Source organism: Neofelis nebulosa, chromosome 7 (assembly GCF_028018385.1).
Source record: "Neofelis nebulosa isolate mNeoNeb1 chromosome 7, mNeoNeb1.pri, whole genome shotgun sequence".
Lineage (NCBI taxonomy): Eukaryota > Metazoa > Chordata > Mammalia > Carnivora > Felidae > Neofelis > Neofelis nebulosa.
Window position 1 is genome coordinate 103,871,316 of NC_080788.1, and position 22,239 is coordinate 103,893,554.

General features: G+C 35.5%; 1 protein-coding gene across 9 annotated transcripts in view; it reads left to right on the top strand.

Annotated features, from left to right (window-relative positions):
• Window positions 1-22,239, top strand: part of KTN1 (kinectin 1) — a 108,557-nt gene that overhangs the window by 13,397 nt on the left and 72,921 nt on the right. For all 9 annotated transcript variants that reach the window (XM_058739125.1, XM_058739130.1, XM_058739126.1 and 6 more), the window contains exon 2: window positions 21,289-21,841. In XM_058739125.1, coding sequence (XP_058595108.1) covers window positions 21,319-21,841 — 523 coding nt within the window. In that variant the 5' untranslated portion in view covers window positions 21,289-21,318. The remainder of the gene's footprint in view (window positions 1-21,288; window positions 21,842-22,239) is intronic.

Here is a 22,239-nt window from a genome sequence, read left to right on the forward strand (position 1 = left end):
TGGGCTGACAGCTCAGAGCCTGGAGCCTAGTTCTGATTCTGTTTCCCTCTCTCTTTGCCCCTCCCCGACTTGTGCGTGTGTGTGTGTGCGAGCGCGCGCACGCTCTCAAAAACAAATGAACATTAAAAAAAAAAAAATACATCAATCACAGAATAACTGAAAAGATATTTACAGTTATGGGGAGATGTGAATGTTTTATCTGTCATTTTAAGTGTTTGGAATAAAACCATCCTTATGGAAGTCTTCATCTTCATTTTTACCTATTCCTATTTTTTAAATTTATTTGAGAGAGAGAGAGAGAGAATGTGCGTGTGTGCACACAGGAGAGGGGCAGAGAGGGAGAGAAAGAATCTCAAGTACACTCCACTCTGTCTTCACAGAGCCCTAGGAAGGGCTCGGACCCCTGAACTATGAGATCATGACCTGAGCCTAACCAGGAGTCAGGCTCTTAACTGCCTAACCAACTGAGCCATCCAGGTGCCCCTCCTAATTTGTTTTTTGAAGCTCAGCTCACAGTATCCTGACTGCTCTAGTTCTGTGATCTGTTCCCTTCCTTTGCTCAACTCTGCCTTCTTTTAATCTTGTTGGGTTATTATTCAACTCTTCAGAATAAATTTGATTTTAGTATCACACTAATTTGTTATGATTACAATCAATTAAAATCTTTAAGCCTTGAAGTGTGATTCTTATTCCTACTAGTTGATCTCACTCATCCTATGTTTCTTTAGTCTATTTTGGTGTATAGGTATCCCTTGCTAGTCTAGCTGAGGCTGAATAATTTTTTCTTTTTGAGATAGAACTGGTGTCCCTTGCCCTCTAAACTCTTATTGAACTCAGAATCAGATGTATTTATCCTTGCTTTAATATCTTGAATTCATTCTTGAAAACCCTGCTGCTAAGCGAAAAGCTATTACATGAAAACATTCCATTAATTTTAATGGTAAGTTATGTTGCGTTCCATCTCAACTGACCAATTTCACATGTAAGAAAATATTAATCTAGCAATGAAGATGAGTTAATGTAAATAGAAACAATTTGAAAACAAATACACTTTGATTGTAAAATGTAATAGGTAAAATGAAGACATATCATACCAAAGGGAAGAGAAAACTTGATGGTGGTGGTGGTTGGTGGGGTGTTACTCTTTGGAAAGTTTATTCTTTTTGTACTGTTTTCTGCACTAATTTCAGCATTTTTGGAACTCAGGGTTATCTTGCATTTTATCTGCACTTGAGTGGCGCTTGGATGGCTCAGTTGGTTGTGTCTGACTTTGGCTCAGGTCATGATCTCACGGTTCATGAGTTCAAGCCCCGCGTGGGTCTCTGTGCTGACAGCTCAGAGCCAGGAGCCTGCTTGGATCCTGTACTCCCTCTCTCTCTGCCCCTCCCCTGCTCGCACTCTCTCAAAAAATGAATAAACATTTAAAAATAATTTTATTTGCACTTGAAAGTCAAATTATGGCTCAGATAGGCACCTTCAGAGGAATAAAGGCCAAACACAAGTCCTTTAAACAGTGTGGAAATTTAAGCCAGGCAGAAACAATGGAAGAGTTGTAGAAGATGCTAGCTCTGCGGTCCTCTTGACTGGCGTATGTGTACAAAGCAAAATGTGCTGGGTTCATCCAGTTGTGTGTAGTATATTGATATGTATGATATAATTGGAAACCATTATGTTAAATAAGTTGTTGAGCATGTCTTTAGCTGAAATCATAATGTTGAAATTTTATTGTAGAATATTTAGTGTGCATTTAGGTGAACAGTCCCTAATACAAAAAAAAAAAAAAAAAGCCATTGTTAGAAAAGTAGTACTTTTCAAGAGCCATTTTCATGAAAATCAGTTAATTGAATTATTTATTTAATAGAGTTTATTTATTTATTTTGAGAGAGAATGCATAAGCAGGGGAGGGACAGAGAGAGGGAGAGAGAGAGAATCCAAAGCAGTCTCAGTGTTGTCATCGAGGAGCCCAATGCAGGGCTTGATCTCATGAACTGTGAGTCATGACCTGAGATGAAATCAAGAGTCGGACACGTAACCTACTAAGTTACCCAGGTACCCCTGAACAATTTATTATGTGAGGTAAATCTGTAGACTGAAATAACATGGCATCCCTCCTTATCTAAGCTAGCTACTGCTACTGGAATTTCTGCTCTTCCAGCTGGGGAACTGAAGGAGTTTGGTGGCAAAGGATAAAATAAAAATCTTACTTTATGAAACATTATTTAGTTGGTTTATCCTTTGTTTTCATTCCTTGTTTGAGATATTCTTATGTTCAACACATCATCATAAACTGACTTATTCAAGAAATTTATTAAAATGTAAGTTCAGGCAGAGAACAGAGAGTCCTTTGATAGGTGATTAAGGCACTTTCTAAAACATTAATTGGCATCTTTGGGATATGATCATTTAACCTTTTAACTATTCCCTGATTGGTACTACCATTCAGTCATGTTCATTATTTACCTATCTTGTCTTCAAGGGTAGCTTGTCTACTTTATCAACTGTTCTGCCAGAATCAGTCATTCTATAATGTGTATTGGGTTTTCCTGATTTAGTAAGCCTTTTGTATTGAAAACAAAAAGAGAGAGAGAGAGAGAGAGAGAGAGAAAGGGACATTGGAATGACTTGTTTATACTGAATGACTTTTGATGCACCTAAATTTTTTAGTTAGTGACTTTGGATTTATCCATAATGAATTCACCAATTTTAGTTTGACTACTTCCTGCTCTTTTCAGTACATGCTCTTTTCAGTACATAAAACAAGTCTTTTATAGATCTTGAAATGTAGAATTGTGGCAGCTGTGTACTGTCTTTTGAAGGCAGTATCTATCTTCACATGGCTCTTAAGGTTGTCTTGTAAACATGGTTTCTAAGCCCAGTCTGCAGAACAGAATAGCTTTAGGATAGGAGCCTCTTCTTATGGCTATATTTTATTTTATTTTTTTCCAGCATTATGAAAGTGTAATTGAGATAACATTATGTAAAGTACAGTGTAATGATTCGATATATGTATACTTTGCAAATAATAAGGTTAGTAAACATATCCATCACCTCATACAGTTATTTTTTATGTTTTGTTGTTTTTTGCAGTGAGAACTTTTAAGATTTACTCTATTAGTAACTTTCAAGTATGTAGTAGAGTATTGTTAACTGTAGTCCCAATGTTGTTCATTAGATCCCCAGAACTTACTCATCTTGTCATTGGAAGCTTGTGCCCTTTGACCACCTTCACCAATTCTCCCTCCCTCTCTTTGTAACCACCAATCTACTTTCTGTATGTATGAGTTTGGATTTTTGAGGAACCTTTGTACTGTTTTCCATAGGGCTATACCAGTTTGCCTTCCCACCAGCAGGGTGCAAGTGCTGTCTGGATAGCCTTGCCGGTGCATGTTATCTGTCTTTTTGATAATAGCCATTCTGACAGGTCAAAGGTGATATTTCATTGTGGTTTTGATTTTCATTTTCCTGATGATTAGTGACATTGAGCACCTTTTCATGTGCCTGTTGGCCATTTGTATATCTTCTTTGGAAAAATGTCCATTCAGGTCCTTTGCCCATTAAAAAAATTTTTTAAAAAAATTTTTTTAGTGTTTATTTATTTTTGAAAGAGACAGAGGGCAAGCAGGGGAGGGGCAGAGAGAGAGGGAGACACAGAATCTGAAGCAGGCTCCAGGCTAGGAGCTGTAAGCACAAAGCCCGACAGCAGGGCTCGAACTCATGGACTGTGAGATTATGACCTGTGCCAAAGTCTGATGCTTAACTGACTGAGCCAGCCAGGCGCCCCTTTTGCCCATTTTTAAATTGATTTTTTTTTTTTTTTTTTTTGCTGTTGAGTTGTAGGAATTCCATACATAATTTGGATATTAACCCCTGATTTGATACTGAGTTTACAGATATTTTCATCCCATTCCACAGGTTACTTTTTCATTTTGGTGGTAGTTTCTTTTGCTATACAGAAGTTTTTAGTTTGATGTAGTCCTATTGATTTTTGCTTTTGTTCGTTGTGCTTTTGGTGTCCTATCCAAAAATCACTGCCAACACCAATGTCAAGGAGCCTTGTCCTTATGTTTTCTTCTAGTAGTTTCACATTGAAACCTTTAATTCATTTCAAATTAATTTTTGTGAGTGTTGTAAGATAGGAGTTCAGTTTATTCTTTTACACGTGAATATCCCGTTTCCTCTGCACTGTTTGTTGAAAAGACTATCTTTTCTCCATTGAGTATTCTTAACTCCCTTGTCAAATACTAATTGACCAGATATGTGTGAGCTTATTTCTGGGTCCTTGATTCTGTCCCATTGCTTTATGTGTCTGTTTTTATTCTACTACCATGTTATTTTGATTACTGTAGCCTTGTAGTATAGTTTGAAATCAGGAAGTGTGATGCCTCCAGCTTTGTTCTTCTTTCTCAAGATTGTTTTGGCTATTCTGGGTCTTCTGCGGTTCCACATGAAATTTAGGATGGTTTATTTCTGTAAGACATGCCGGTAGAATTTTGATAGAGATTGCTTAGGCTTAGGACAGACAGTATGGACATTTTAACAATATTCTTCTTTTCCTTGAACACATGATATCTTCCCATATATTTGTATTTTCTTCAATTCTTTCATTGTCTAACAGCTTTCAATGTATACATCTTTCATTTCCTTGGTTGCATTTATTCTTGAGTATTTTATTGTTTCTGGTGCTATTATGAATGGGATTGTTTTCTTGTGACTATATTTTAGATTTCTTGTATCTCCTTCGAACTTCTTAAAATATATTTCTGTTGTCTGGAAGGGGGTCTTTGCAATCACAGATTTTGAAGGTGCACTGTATTCAGTGTTTTGATTATGTTAACTAGATAGTTTATAAACAATTTAAGAGTGTGGAAACTCGGTTGGTGAAATCTCAGAGACTTGACTTTTTCTCAGAGATTGTTCTTAATAAGGTAACTTACTGTTTTTTGTTTAGGTTGCTTATTAGGAGTGATGTCAAATCAATAGCATCAATAGGAAAAAACCCCAAAACACAACTTGTTTTTTGACTCTTGTAGGTTTAAATGTTAAAATATAAAAGTTGTACCTGTTTCCAGTTTATGGTAGTTTTATCTGGACTATTTGATTTTTAACTTTCCATTATGTATCCTTTTGTAGCTTCAAGAAAATAATGAAGTCCATATGGTGATAAAAGTCCTTGATTTTGTTTTTCAGAGTACTGGTGAACACAGATAGGATTAGTGTGTATTGTATTTTTGAAGGTTTATTTTGAAAGAAAATCCAGAGAAGGACTCAAGGATTACCTTATATGTTATTAAAAAAACCCATAAAATTAATTGTTTTGAAATTATTTATGTCATGAAGTAAACCTTTTTTTTCCCCCCTTGCTGGTTGCCTTTTAGTCATCTATTTCCACAGTACTATGTGTTGAGCACTGTGTTGGGTTTACAGACAGTAGGTAGGAAAGAAGACCATGCAGTCAGTAGGAGAGTCACTCATTTGGCATGTTAAACTTTCAGTAGTGTAAGTAAACCTTTTAATAGGACTACAATAGGACTACATCTAATCTTAGTGTGTAAGAAGTAAGTAAAAATCTTGAGTGAATGTTGTTTTAAACCATCAGTTTTTATCAAGATCTTTCTGTTTGGTAATTCTTCAGTTTTAAAAGTCTGTGTGTCTTTCTTATGTGTATGAATGCTCTTAACACAATTTGTAATTTCCTCAGTTCTTTCTAATCTCTCTGGTGTTTTATATTCTTTTAATTCTCTGGTCTTTTAATTCTTTGTGTGATTTCTTTTATGCGTCTAATACCTGAAAATTTTTTTATAGTCTCTCACATTTTTCTGTTTGGGATTCTTGGGGGTATAATCCCTGTTTGTAAGTTTACCTTCAGCAGGGGTGTATCTGAAAATGCTGTACTGTGCAGGCTAGATTGGGTAGAAGGAATTTTTTTTCCCAGAGGATTTCATGACCTTGGCACTACTTTTGTGTTAACTAATTTTTGGTAGAAGAGGTGAGAGTATTCTGGATTGGCAGAGACTATGGATGCAAATCTCAGAGCCCATGGTTATAAAATCTTTATGAAAACTTTTTTTTTTTTTTTTTAGCTTTTGAGTGGTAGGAAAAGTGGGACAAGCTTTCTCTCTTCCTCTTAATTTACCCTTTGCTGACTGTAGACCTCTTGAAAGTCTGTTTTTCATACCTCACTTCCCCTTTTCCAGCTGCAGTTCAGTGTCTTGTGTCTTTACCTTAAGTGTCTTTACCTTTCATTTCCCATTTGATTTTCCCTCTTCCTTAGGATTTCCCTTAATTACCAGAAAATTTGTCTATTTTAGAGCAAAACAGTTTTTGTTGTATTTAATTGGAAGAGTTTTCGCTCATATGGCTAGACATGGATTCCTCAATTTAGTTTTTAAAAGTTGCAATTTAGGGCGCCTGGGTGGCTCAGTTGGTTGAGTGTCTGGCTTTGGCTCGTGAGTTTGAGCCTCACATAGGGCTCTGCTGTCAGCCTGCTTCAGAACCTCTGTCCCCCTCTCTCTTTGCCCCTCCCTGGTGCTCTCTCTCTCCTCTCTTCCAAAAGTAAATAAAACATTTAAAAATCAGTAAAAGTCACAATTTAATTCATAATTTAAAAATATAATTAAATTTACATTATGTTATAAAATATGTGTGCATGATGGGAAAATGTAAACGTTTTGAAGGATGTAAGATGAAAAGTTACTAAGAAAAGCACCAAGAAGTCGCCATAGAGTTAATGGTTTCTCATGTGTCCTGGGAATTTTCTAAGCATGTATGAGCATGATTCTGTCATGTAAAAGGGAATTTTCTCTCTGTACCACTCTACAACTTGCTTTTTATGTATGTTTGATTTATTTACAATATATTTTTTTAGTGACCATATTACATATGAGGCTACCACAGGCTTATTTAGTCATTTCCCTAATGCCGGACATAGGTTTTTAGTTTTTACAAAGTTATATTGCTAACAGTGAACACTCCTGGGTATATCTTTGTAATTGTGTGATTATATCTCTGTATATAGATATCTAGTAGTAGTTTTAACAAGAAAATGAATTTTCTCTGTTGAAGGGTATGTACTATTTTTATACTTTAAGATTTTTCCAAATTTTTCTTTAAGATCGTACTAGTAGTTATAATCAGACTAACACTAAATCAGAGTATTGTGTTTCATACTCCCTGGTCCATGTCTTACTTTTTTTAGACAGTTTTATCGAGGTGTAGTTGACACACAATAAATGGCATATATTTAAAGCATACGGTATGATCAATTGTGACACAAGTGTACATTGGTGAAACCACCATAGTCATGATCCTCCATACCCTTTTGATCCTCGTTTGCACATTTTCCTGCCCTGCCAGCCTGAGTGTGAATTTGCATTTAATAGAAATTAATTTAATGTGACTAAGGTTGCATTATTTAAAAATACACTTAGAGGATGTCTTTTTTTTTTTCCTTTGAGAACCTTCTAAACATGTCCTTTTGGGTTTATCTTTTTCTCACATTTTTTAATTTGTTTTTTTAATTTACCTCCAAGTTAGCATATAGTGCAACGATGATTTCAGGAATAGATTCTTTAATGCCCCTTACCCATTTAGCCCATCGCCCCTCCCACAACCCCTCCAGTAACCCTCTGTTTGTTCTCCATATTTCAGAGTCTCTTATGTTTTTGTCCCCCTCCCTGTTTTTATATTTTTTTACTTCCCTTCTGTTCATCTGTTTTGTATCTTAAAGTCCTCATATGAGTGAAGTTACATGATATTTGTCTTTCTCTAATTTCACTTAGCATGATACCCTCCAGTTCCATCCACATAGTTGCAAATAGCAAGATTTCATTCTTTCTGATTGCCGAGTAATAGTCCGTTGTGTATGTATATATATATATATATATATATATAGTGCAATTTCTGGGTCTTAGGGTAGTTCTATTTTTCATTTTTTGAGGAACCTCCATACTGTTTTCCAGAGTGGCTGCACCAGTTTGCATTCCCACCACCAGTGCAAAAGAGATCCTCTTTCTCCGCATCCTCGCCAACATCTGTTGTTGCCTGAGTTGTCAATGTGAGCCATTCTGACAGGTGTGAGGTGGTATCTCAGTGTGGTTTTGATTTGTGTTTCCCTGATGATGAGTGATGTTGAGCATTTTTTCATGTGTCAGTTGGCCATCTGGATGTCTTCTTTGGACAAGTGTCTATTCATGTCTTTTGCCCATTTCTTCACTGGATTCTTTGTTTTTTGGGTGTTGAGTTTGATAAGTTCTTTATAGATTTTGGATACTAACGCTTTATCTGATATGTCATTTGCAAAAATCTTCTCCCATTCTGTGTGTTGCCTTTTAGTTTTGCTGATTGTTTCTTTGCTGTGCAGAAGCTTTTTATTTTGATGAGGTCTCAGTAGTTCATTTTGCTTTTGTTTCCCTTGCCTCTGGAGACGTGTTGAGTAGGAAGTTTCTGCGGCCAAGGTCAAAGAGGTTTTTGCCTGCTTTCTCCTCGAGGATTTGATGGCTTCCTGTCTTACATTTAGGTCTTTCATCCATTTTGAGTTTATTTTTGTGTAGGTGTGAGAAAGTGGTCCAGGTTCATTTTTCTGCATGTCTCTGTCCAGTTTTCCCAGCACCACTTACTGAAGAGACTGTCTTTATCCCATTGAATATTCTTTCCTGCTTTGTCAAAGGTTAGTTGGCCATACATTTGTGGGTCCATTTCTGGGTTCTCTATTCTGTTCCATTGATCTGAGTGTCCATTCTTGTGCCAGTACCATATTGTCTTGATTACAGCTTTGTAATACAGCTTCAAGTCTGGGATGCTTCCTGCTTTGGTTTTCTTATTCAAGATTGCTTTGGATATTCGGGGTCTTTTCTGATTCCATACAAATTTAGGATTGTTTGTTCTAGCTCTGTGAAGAATGCCAGAGCTGTTATTTTGATAGGTATTGCACTAAATATGTAGGTTGCTTTGGATAGTATTGACATTTTAACAATATTTGCTCTTCCTATCCTGGAGCATGGAATATTTTTCCATTTTTTTGTATCTTCTTCAATTTCTTTTCATAAACTTTCTATAGTTTCAGTGTATAGATTTTCACTTCTTTGATTAGATTTATTCCTAGGTATTTTATGGTTTTTGGTGTCTTTTTCTCACATTTTAAGGGGTTAAAAGGGGTTAAGGCAATCAGACCTTGGTCGTTTTTTGGAATTTAGTCACTTTTCTTTTGCCATACAAGTCTTTAACATGTTTTCTAGTCAGATTTCCCAGGCTTTTCCTTTACAGCACTAGGTTTTACATGAGACCAAGAAAAGCCTTTTACGAAATAGAATTATTTTACAATGCAAAGAAATAGACTTGTGTCTTCTAGTTCTTTCTTGGTTTAATTTTTAAACTGTTAAAACCAAAATTTATATTACTGAGGTGTAGGGACTTCGTTTCCCCTGAAAATGGCTGTCATTTGTGTCAGTACTACTTATTAAATAATCTACATTTTTTTACATGTTGATTTGAAATGGCTTGTTGATTATATACTAAACTTTTCATATGTATTTGTCTATTTCTACTGTGTTTATTTGGCTGTTCTTGGGCACGTTTTAAAAATTCTTGTTTAATAAGTGAAGCTTTTTTAGTAGTTCCCTCAGTGTTTTTGAGTAGTATTTGACATTCTTGTCATTTGCATTTCATTTTTAGTTTGTAAAATGATGCTTTTTAGTTTGGGAATAGTAGGCAAGAATAAATACATTTTATCATTTTAGTACTTTCATTGTTGAGTGACCTAAGTTGATGCACTTAAAAGTTATTTTAGCAGCCTGTTATGTTCAACTTTAAAACTCCAGTCAGACTTTCCTAAGGGATGACAGGTTTTGAAGTAAGTTTTGTTTGCTGGTAAGTTTAATTGCTACCAGATGCCAGTTATTAAAACTACTTTTTGGTAGTGGGAATGGACCAATTTGGTGAGGTTAGGCGGAAATAGGACCGCAGAATGAAGTTACAGGGAGAGAAGATTTTGGATCAAAACTAGGAAAAATGTTCTAATAGCTTTCTAAAGATACAAAAGGGGGGTTGGGGAAGTGTTCATCCCAGGTTTTCAAGTAGGCTCACTGATGATTCAGCTGGGTTCAATCTTTGAATGGCTAATTGGATTATGTGGCCTTTCTAACAAACCCAAAAAATTGTGTGAAAAAGTAAAAGTAGGTTAGGATTGTAGATGTTAGGGGAAGGAAGTCTTCTGTATATGGTACAGCTATTTTACAATTACATTGTTGATGTGAATTTCATGTTCTAATATTAATGTTTGAACAATTTTGATGATTTATGTTTTGTCTTTGGAAACTATTGATTTGAAATACTGAGTATTTAAAGTGTGTTTTTTGTATTAAATAAAGCTTTTGATTTGTCTGGTTATCAAAAGTTAGATTTCTTTACAGAATAAACTTTTAACCTGACTGTGGAGGTATCTTTAAATGAGCAGTGTTGCTTCCTGAGAAAATGGACTAGTTTGGGCTTGCTAGGGAAGCAGAAGTCTGAAAGATACTGGTTTCACTTTCAGTAGCTACCGGCTTTGTAGATCTTTTTTAATTTCTTGAAAGAGAGGTTCATACTGATTTATCTATTCTTGTGTTATAGAAAAAAATAAGTTTGGCTAAAAAAATAGAAGTTTCATATATTGTGACATATCTATTGGAGAAATTAAATTTTATTACTCATCTCTGGCATTAGTTGAATTTGTTTCAGATTAGGGTAGCAGTACTTCAGAATGGGTATTGCTTGAAATAACTTAAGAAGTATGTGAATAAGGTGTGAGTCATAGAAATAACTGTGTTGCAGTTTAAAAGGAGAAATTGCACCACAGCTTTGAGATTTCAGCGTAGTCTATAAAGTTAATTTTAGACAAGTTACTGTAAATGGAGTTCCCATGTCAGGCAACTCTGTGTTTCATTTACTAGATTATCTTTTAGTTACTTCGAGTTTTTTCCCTCTTGTTTTAAAAGATAAGTTTACAATTGTACTGTGGGCTCTGGGGCCATTATACTTTTGGGGTAGTGACTGATGAGAGAGTGGAAATTTAGATGGGTTTTTATATTTTGATGGCTGTTTGAGGAAATGGCTAATGTTTGGTTTTTCCCTTTTCTTTTTCTTATTAATTTGAAGAATCAGGTTTTTAAAAATTATTGCAGGTGTAATACACCTGTAAACTTTTAACCATATACAACTACAAAATAGATTGAATCTGGGGCGCCTGAGTGGCTCAGTCGGTTGAGCGGCCGACTTCAGCTCAGGTCATGATCTTGCATTCCGTGAGTTCGAGCCCCATGTTGGGCTCTGTGCTGACAGCTCGGAGCCTGGAGCCTGTTTCAGATTCCGTGTCTCCCTCTCTCTGACCCTGCCCTGTTCATGCTCTGTCTCTCCCTGTCTCAAAAATAAATAAAAAAACGTTAAAAAAAAAATAGATTGAATCTTTTTATTTTCTTGCATTTTCTTAAGTACTTTATACATTTTCTTATGTTTAAAACTTTAATCTGTCTGGATGTTTTTTGATGTAAGTGATCAGTAGCCTTTACTGACTTGAAATAATGTAAATTTTTATCTATTTGGATCTGTTTTAGATGGATTTCCACTACTATCTGTTCTTTTAACTTTATCACATTGTAGCATACTGTGGTCTCCTTTTAATTGTTAGATTTTCTCCTATGTCACAGAATTCTGTGAATGTGTACCTAGAGAGTTAAGTACTCTAGGGTTTTAGGAGGAGAACTAGCTGTAGGGATGGTATTTGAGCTGGAAGAGTAGAGCCACATGGAGACTCAGGTTTGGTTTTTTTATGCTCTGGTTTATAGATAATATGTGCTTTACTTCTGCAACAAGATCATTTAAAGTCGGCAAATCAATTTGTACAACACTGCTAAGCATCCTGCATTCTCCATTCAAGTTTTTAAATTTAAGTGGAGAATCAAAGTTTATAAGGAATAAAAATTTAACAATATAGTAACCATAATGTATTTCTGTGTGTCCTCCAATACCACCATTTTTACTCTTTCTCTGGACTACAACTTTGTTTCCCATTTCATTAAGAAAATAGTAGCATTGAGGAAGAGGATTTTCACAAACTTCTATACCATATCTACTTCCTTGCCTGTGCCTGTATACTCTTTCTTCCTTATGTTTTTACAGAAGATTGTACTTCCATCTAAGGCCGTGCTTTCTACTTGTACATCAAATTCTGTTCTTTCTTGCCATTTGAAAGCATTGTCCTTCATTCTCCTGCATCATCGGTCTTACTGTTTCTACTGGATCATCTTTGTCAGCATATTAACATGCTGTAGTTTCTTCTATTTTTAAAACTCAAGCTCTCAAGCTCATATATCCTTCCAGCTTCCATTTCATTTCTCTCATCTCTTCATAGAAAATCTCCTCTAAAGAGTTGTCCACACTTGCTGGAGTACTTACTTTTGAATTCATTTTAGTCAGGTTTTGATCACAACTACTCTACTGCCAAAATCACCAGTGAAGTCTGTGTTGCTAAACCCAGCAGTCACTTTCTAGCTTTCATTGTACTTTATTACCGACACCATTTGATAAAGTTGATTGGTCTCTCCTCCTTGATAACACTGTTTAGCCACTAGGGTAACATCCTCCTGATTTTCTTTAATTGGCTTTAAGTATATAATTCATTTTGCTGAATACTCCTAAGTTTGTATCTCCAGCCTGCAGGTCTCACCTGTCACATACGCTTGTTTAGCTGTCTGCTGGGCATCTCCACCTCTCGAAAAGCTATCTCCTAATCTACAACCCCAGTCATGTCCTTTCCACATTTCTCTCATCTCAGTAGAGGACAACTGTGTTGTTTTTGGCATAGTCTAAAATTTTTGGAGTTGACATTGTCTTTGCTTGTACTCTCATGCCCCAGATTCTAGTTCTCAGCAAATCATCTGGTCTCTACTTTCAAAATGTATGCAGAATTTGACAACTTCTTACTACTCCCCTTGTCACCAACTTGCTCTAATCATCTCCTGCTTAGATTATTTCACTTGTCTCTTAACAGTTTTCCCTGCTTTCAGCTTCCCCTACATCTTTTTATACTCAGAACCCTTTACTAGTTTCCCATGTTACTCAGAGTCCAAGCCGTAGTCCCTCTAGTTGCCTTTAAGAGACTGCATGATTTGTTTGCTGCGCCTGTCCCCTTCACATGGTCTCTTTAACTTCATCTTCTACTTTTTATCTTTATTGTACTTGAATTACACTGTCCTTACTGTTCTTGCTCAATTATGTCATGTATTTTCCTATCTCCTATACTGTATATTAATTGCTGGACTGTCTTCCCTTTAGTAGAATGATGGACATAAAAGGGCAAGGATTGTAGCTTTTCTTTTTTCTTTTTATTGTTGTTTATTTTAGAGAATCCTAGAAAACAGTGCTGACATATAATTGGTGCTAAGTACTCTAGAATGAATGAAAACCTATTGTGGAAGACCATAGTTGTAAAGATATATTCATAGGTATGATTTGAGCTGAGTTTTAAAGGATAAGTGAAGATTTCAAACAGAGGATAAGGCAGAGTTTTTTAGATTTGACTGTAGGGAGGAGGTGTGATAGGACTTGTTTGAAAAGTGACTTTTCGGTTTCTTGATTCAGAACGTGTGGTAGCTTTTTACTGCTGATTTTGTCTCCATTGACTGCTGATCTTCTCCACCTGGTTGTATTTCGTATTCAAAATCATGTCTAAAACTCCCAGACATGAACCTATTCCTGTATTCTTGATCTTGGCAAGTGGTTTATCCATTTATGGACCCTTCTAAGTTAGAAATGAAGAATTGTGGTAGACTCCTCCCTCACTTTGTGCTCTTAAGAGTTACCTTGTCCCTGTTAGTTGTTCCACCCAAGTGTGTCTGTCTGCATTGACTTAATTCACTCTCATCAGATCTCTTTGACCTATTAAAATATTAATTTTAGTTGGCCTCCTTGCATTTATGTTCACTTGTCCATTGGATTTAAAATTTTGATATTTTTTATTTGTAGAAGTTCTGTTTGATTCATATCTACCCAGGCTACTCTGGGAGTCTGTATTTTCCCAGTTCCCTCTTATTTGTCTATGAGTGTATGTTGTAATCTATTAGTTCCAGTGTCTTAAATCTTAAAGGGATCTAATTCCTTAGTTTGTTTTTGTTGCCTCTTGCTCCTAGTAGCTTATCTTATGTTCTGTCATTTTGGATGGTGAGCTTTTATCTGGATGACAGTCTTTGGAAATCTGGAGGAGCCTGGCTTAAGGGAGCATTCCACCAGAGAGGATGGGCATTTACTTCTGGCCACAGGCACTGTGGGCACCACCAACTTGGAACCACTTACATTTTTTGGCTTGGTATTCCAAGATCATGCAGGTAATGTGAACATTAAGAACTTTGTAAGAAAAGACCCCTGGAGCCAAGGCTGAATTGGGACCAAAAGTCAAGATTCTCAACTTCATTTTAATGCTTTATTATGTTGCTATTCATTGGTTCTAAAGTTTATTTTTGTGGGGTACCTGGGTGGCTCAACTGGTTAAGTGAAAAACTCTTGGTTTTATCTCAGGTTATAATCTCACAGTTTGTGAGTTTGAGCCCCACATTGGGCTCTGCGCTGACAGTGCTGAGCCTGCCTGGGATCCTCTCTGTCTGCCACCCCTCCACCCCCAGTAAATAGATAAATTAAAAAAATACTTCATTTTGCTTAGGATGTGTCTGGAATATAACATGCATATTGTATTTGAAGATTAGTAACAACACAATGTGTACTCCTAAATTTTAGTAAGAGTTCAGAAAATATTATAGATACTTCTGTTGTGGAATGGAAATTTGATTAAATGATACTGGTCCACCAAATAATAGACTTTATCATTGTAGAGTACTTGCCATAAACTGTTTTTCTTAAAAAGATTAACTTGTACATTTAAAATAATAACTGTAAGATGTTGTGGATTTAAAGGAAGGGAAACATGGTATGAATAGTGGCATGTTTGGAATGCAAACTATTTAGATTCATTGTGATCAGGTTACAGATTTTTTTTTTTTTTATATGAGCACTGTTTTTATAAAGAACCTGTAATAATAAGAGTTTTCAGCATAGGCTTCACAGCTACTTATAAAATTTTAACTATGTTGTATATTGAGTAAAGCCTCTGAAGGCTACTCTGGGAGCCTGTATATGTTTTAAAGGTGGGTTTATTTAGTTGTCCAGACAGTATTATACAGGAGCTTCTTTGAAATTTTGTATTCTTGGGTTGAAAACTACCATTCCCTCAATTGGTTGCCATTTATCTATCTATCTATCTATCTATCTATCTATCTATCAGACATGCCGACCTACTAGTATGTTGTTTGGTGTACATCAGTGGGAAAAAATTGACTTTCAGTTTGTTTGGATTTTAGTTTTGAATTTTGTTACATTTTTCCTAATAGTTCTTTGAGTCATCCCAGTTGACAAAATTTTAACAATTGAAGAACAGAAGAATTTATAAAATTAAGTTTTGCCCTGTGTTTTAAATCTTTTTAGTTTAAAGGAAATGATGGCAGAAGCAAGAGTACCTGAAATGCCATGGTAGTAAGAAAGTAGAATTCAAACTCTTACGTTTACGTGAAGTTCAGTAGTATACTGACCAGACTGCTTTAGTTTTCCCTCCTCATAACATGTAAGCAATTCCTTTTTGTGTGTTTATTTATTTATTTTGAAGGGGGGGGGGGGTGCGTGTGAGTGGGGGAGGGGACAGAAGGAGAGAGACAGAAGGTCCACACTGAGCATGGAGCCTTATGTGGGGCTCCATCCCACGACCCTGGGATCATGACCTGAGCCGAAATCAAGGGCCGGACACTTAACTGACTGAGCCACCCAGGCACCCCTCTTTGTGTTTATTTAAACTTTTAAGAGTGTAATGTGCATTCAGGATGGTTACTTAAATTTCTGTTTTGATGTAGAAGAAATTTAAAAAGTTCAACAGTTAAGCAGGGGTTTGAGGCAATCGAAGATCCCCGTTTAAATTGACTACCCCAAAACTTAACTAATAGCCTATTGTTGACTGGGAGCCTTCCTGGTAACAGTTGACACATTTTATGTGTTATATGATTATATGCTGTATTCTTACAGTAAAGTAAGCTAAAGAATATGTTTCTTAAGATGTTATAAGGAAGAGAAAATACATTACAGCACTGTATTATATTTATAGATAATATAAGTTGATGTATGTATTGAAAAAAAGCTGTGTGTACGTGGACCACCTACACAGTTGAAACCTGTGTTGTTCGAAGGTCAGCTAGCTGTACATTAAAAATATTTGTAATTTCACTCTAAAAATGACTCTCACTTTCTCTGTGTAGTCTCAGGTTATATCTATATGTATGTAATTGTGCTCAGCATAAGTAGTTTTTAGTTTTTTTGTTATTGTAGTGTATTTTGCTGCATTACACTGTCTTAATTATTTTAAATGGTGTGATTTTTATTTTAAAGATTTTTAAAATTTTTTAAATTTTTATTTAATTTTGAGAGAGAGCACGCGAGTAGGGAAGGGGCAGAGAGAGAGAGGGAGACACTGAATCTGAAGCAGTCTCCAAGTTTCAGGCTGTCAGCACAGAGCTCCACATGGGGCTTGAATTCATAAACTTTGAGATCTTGACCTGAGCCAAAGTCAGACACTTAAACTGACTGAGGCACTGGGTGCCCCAATTTTTTTTTAATTATTATTTTTTTAATGTTATTTTTGAAAAAGTGTGAGTGGGGTAGGGGCAGAGAGAGAGGGGGCACAGAGGATACAAAGTGGGTTCTGTGCTGACAATAGAGAGCCCAACGCGGGGCTGGAACTCATGAACCATGATCATGACCTGAGCGGAAATTGGACGCTTAACCAACTGAGCCAGCCAGGCATCCCTAAGATTTTTTTTTTATTTTTAAATGATCTCTGTACCCAATGTGGGGCTCAAACTTACAACCCTGAGATCAAGAGTCATGTGCTCTATTGACTGAGCCAGCCAGGTGGTATGTTTAAATGTGTGATGTTTCTGTAGATGTCCTGCACTTATCTAAGCCTATTATTATGTCTAGTTATATCATTTTTAATTAAGCAATGTGGTTGAAATCGTAGTAATTGCTCCTAGATTTTATTTGTAAATCATTTAAAATTTTAGGTTTTACGTTATTAATACTAAAATGTTGTTGAACCTTCTGAGAAATGTATAGTACTTAACTGAGTAATGCAGCTCAATTTTTGTATGAACAAATTAAGTTAGAATAAGACAAGTACATGGAATCTTAAAATTATTTGATTAGCATTCATAATACATACTTACTTGAAACACAGAATCATAATACGTACTCAAATGAGACAGAATTTTTATATATTGTTTTCCATCCTGTTAACTTTTTTTTTTAAATTTTAAGTTCTTTATTGGTAGGGCAGGGATGAAAACTCATCTCTTATTCTAGAGCAGGATTTTAAATGTGGGATCCACCTTAGTATGTATTCTTTAGTTTTGGGAAAGTGGATTGGTCTTTTATCAATTTCTTGAAGGATTTATGTCTAAATAAAAGATTAAAGCCACTGGTATGGAATGTGTTTATTATGATTCCATGCTTATCTCACTCCTACTTGTCCACCATTGGCTATTAATTATATTCAGACTGGAATCTGTTAAGGTGGAAGGTATGAGGTAGAAAGCTCATTAATATTACAAAGGGAATATGGAGAAATTATTAATGTTGGTGACTTATGCTGTCATCTCAAAACCTGAGCTGCTAATTGTCTATATGTTATATCAACTCAACAAGCATATGTTGAGTTGTATATTATGGACTGAGAAAATTTTAGCAACCTGATTCCTTTCACCTTGAGCTAAATTAACTTTGTCTCAACCCCTCCTGCCCTTTCCTTTTACTTTTTCATCGTCTTCCCCTGCCCCACGTAAAATAAAATCTCTTGCTACCTTTGTTCTTCTCTGTATTTTTCTGGATTTCATTCCCAGGCCCCCTTTGTCTCTTTTCTCTCCTTATATTACTCTTATACCCATGTGTATAATGTGAAACTATGGTTTATTATTGATATTTTAGTACTTACTCATTTTGCCATTTTTTGAATTAAGCAAAGAATTAAACGTTTTGTGAATATCTCTTAAAAATAACAAAGTGTAAAACTAAAATATTAAGGCAGATGAGACTGCACCCATGATTCTGGCACAACTCTTTTTTGTTTTTTTTTTTTTTTAGAGCGAGAGATAGGTAAGGAGTGTTCATGCACTTGGGAGGGGCAGAGGGAGAGGGAGAGAGAATCTCAAGCAGGCTCCACACTCAACGCAGAACCTGATGCAGGTCTCGATTTTGTGAACCATGAGATCATGACCTGAGCTGAAATCAAGAGTTGGACACTTAACCGACTCAGCCACCCAGGAGCCCTGATACACCTCTTTGTTTAATCATCTTGATATTGCCTATTATATGTAAAAAATTTTGATCATACAAGCAAAATTACGATTTTTGACTATACTGAATTGACAAGAAATCTTATTAAAGGCTTTTTTTGATTTTACAGTTTTAATAGCAGTATTTTATTGTGTTGGTATTTGCTAATTGAACCCATTCTGATGTTGGATATTTTATGTCTCAGTTTTCATATTATATATAATGTTGCTGTGAACATCTTTATATGTGCTGCTTTTCCTTGCAAATTTCTTGGTTTAAAAATTCAGGATTATTGGATTAAAGAAATACAAGCATTTTCTTGACTTTAAATTTGTCTTGGTGTTCTGGTTAGACCTCTCTAGGTGCAGAAAGTAAGTTCAAGAGAAGGGGAATTGAATTGTGTGAAGGGAATCTTATGAAAATCCAGAAATGGGAATCATGATTCCTCCAGGCTTTTATGAGACCTGGAAAAGGGAACTAGAAAATCATCAGAACATTCGAAGAATCTGTGTTTTAGAGTTCTTGTGGTCTCATGGGCTCTTTCCCCTGAATGTCTGCTTCTTGCTTTAATCATAGATTTTGCTCTCCTGAGACCTAGGCTACACATGGCTGCAGTTTGCTGTTCAAGGTCTTTCTGACTTTGACTTGACCCCCCCCCCCTCCCAAGCATCTGTGGCTGCTGGTAAATGCCTTTGTGGCTTTTCTTCCCCAAAGCAAAAATCCAAGTTTTAAACTCATTGTTTTGTTCTTTTTCTCCCCCAACCTCCCCAGCTAACTTCGACAGGCTGTGTGTAGCCTGTGGATGGTAATGTTTAAACAAACAAAAAACCAAAGATAAAACGTGGTCTCTGCTCCTTGAAAGCATTTCTGGTTGACAAGTAACACTTAGACACAGTAAAATATGTCTGATTAGTTAAAAACCTGGAGAGTTCATGACTTATCAGGGAAGAACAATTCTGTGTAAAGTTTCTTTTAGTATTTTGTTAGCACGTGATTCCTGTTCCCCGTCAACCTTTTAAAACCTTGTCTAAGTAAGTCTAGGGTTGTAACACCATTAAAAAAATTGCCTATGGAAATGTGAAATGGTAACAAATGCTGTTTTAATCATAAAGATCAAGAGTGTGCCTAATAAAACAACTTAATTTTCAGGTTCCATTTCTCACTATTTTTAGACTTAAGTCATTGTTGGTATAACTTGAAAAAAGTATACTCCACATTTTAAAATGAGATATAAGGAAGTTGAAAGACAAAGTTAAACTAAATGTGCTTAAGTTTGTCATAAACATAAGATTTCTAGGTCTGTTTATCTTGGCAGTTAACAGAGACTACTGTGAATAGCTTTATTTTGTCTTGGAAAACTCATGAGTCCTATTAAAATGGTTCTGGTGAAGTCTTAAATTCATTAAACTCAGATTTATTCAACTTTAAAGCTGCTGTTTTCTAAGGTCTGAAATAATTCTTAGAATATTTCTGTTTAGGTAGAATTTTGTTGCTTTAATTATTACCGTTTTTGAGACTTCAGATGGATAATTTTAAGAACTTAAGATTCTCAGATTCATTTACACATTAAAAGTACAAAAGTAGAATTTACATAGCTTTACCTTAAGCATGTCCACGGGTTTAATTTCATCTGCATTACATACCTTGCCTTTTTTCCACAACAAATGTGATAGGAGTTATAAGGATACAAGCCGTATTTATGTGGCTTATACATATTTATAGGAATATTGATATCTAGAGCCTAAACATCAGAACCATTCTTACTTTGAGGTATAATTTTAGCTATAACTACCCTTCAGATGAGGGATTATAGTGTCTATGTTCAAGGCAGATCTGAGTAATCAGACCATACCTTTATTTTCTATAGCTGTTTGGTTAATCTAAAAGTAGGACTCATACTCTGTTGGTGAGGCAAGGCCTCTCTTATCTTTTAGCATTTAGAAAAGATTATTATGGCCAGCTTTGTTTTTTGCAGTATAATTTAGTTTGTAGTAAGGGGTACCCTGAAAAAAAATCAAGAAAAGCATCTAATTTGTAATTTATTTCAATACTGAATGACAGAGCCTAACATTTTAATTTGGCTGTAGTATGTTTCTATATCTGTGATGTATCTCACTTATATCATGAGGCTGTTAGTTGTTGGAATAAAGGTACTAGCAGTTGGTGAATGGGCTTAAATTTCTAAATGATGAGATGAACCATCTCTCTCTCTCTCTCTTTTTTTTTTTTTTGCAATTAAAAGTATGGTACCTTTTGGTTTTTTTTTTTTTTTTTTGAGAGTGAGTGTGCAAGCAGGGGATAGGCAGAGAGAGAAGGAGAGAAAATTCCAGCAGGCTCTGCTCTGATAGTGCAGAGCTCAGTGCGGGGCTTGAACTCATGAACCCTGAGATCATAACCTGAGACAAAATCAAGAATTGGATGCTTAACTGACTGAGCCACCCAGGGACCCCAAAGTATGGTACTTTTAATGAATATCCAGTGTTTCGGTAACAGTTGATGGCTTCTGTTTCCACATATAGTAGTATTGGTCAACAGTGCAATAAGAGGAAAAAAGCTAAGTACTAATAAAATGTCAAAAGATGATGTTTGGGAAAAAAAGTAATGGATGTCTAGAGTTTTTTTTTTTTTTCCTCCTGTGAAGACCTTTTCATTTGGTTTAAAAGTAGAGGATATATTACACTCTAATTATTACCACACATTTTTATTTCATAGTATATTTGAATTGTAGATGGCAAAATAATTAAGTATGTGATTTAAACAACTGTAACCTGCTTAGATTTGTACATCAGGTTAGATCTGAAATACTACTTGAAAGAGCAGAGGTTTTGTGTTTAATTTGTATTATGCTGACTAAAGTTTTTGTTTTTTCTATCCCCCCCCCCGCCCCCCATTTAGGTTTTATAGGATCACATTAACAAAAGCACCATGGAGTTTTATGAATCAACATATTTTATTGTCCTTATTCCTTCAGTAGTTATTACAGTAATTTTCCTCTTCTTCTGGCTTTTCATGAAAGAAACATTATATGATGAAGTTCTTGCAAAACAGAAAAGAGAACAAAAGCTTATTCCTACCAAAACCGATAAAAAGAAGGCAGAAAAGAAAAAGAATAAAAAGAAAGAAATCCAGAATGGGAACCTCCATGAATCTGATTCTGAGAGTGTACCCCGGGACTTTAAATTATCTGATGCCTTGGCTGTAGAAGATGAGCAAGTTGTACCTGTTCCACTGAATGTAGTTGAAACTTCAAGTAGTGTCAGAGAAAGAAAGAAGAAGGAAAAGAAACACAAGCCTGTACTAGAAGAACAGGTCACCAAAGAAAGTGATGTGTCAAAGATTCCAGGCAAAAAAGTAGAACCTGTCCCAGTTACTAAACAGCCCACCCCCCCTTCTGAAGCAGCTGCCTCAAAGAAGAAACCAGGGCAGAAGAAGTCTAAAAATGGAAGCGGTATTATAATCTATTCAACTTTATTGTATGATTGTATTTGTTTTAATGACTTTAGAGCTTGAAATTTAGATACTTTGTTAGGTGTGTATACAAAATGTTAAAAATATGGAGTCTGAAACCAAGAACATTGTCATTTTCACTGTGTGTTTGCTTTCATTAACATTAAATGCTGATAAAATTATTGATCATAAAACAGCATTTAAAACTAAACTTTATATTAGAAATATGGAAAAGAAACTTAATGGAAATATATAAAATTCAACTGTTTTACTGGAACTAGTAAGGACCTATAAATATCAGCAGTTAGAAACTTCTGTTTTCTAATTAGTGTGATAGGAATTAAAGATGAAAAGATAGATACCGTTTTTGTCTTTAATTTTGCAAATGTTTTTCATACA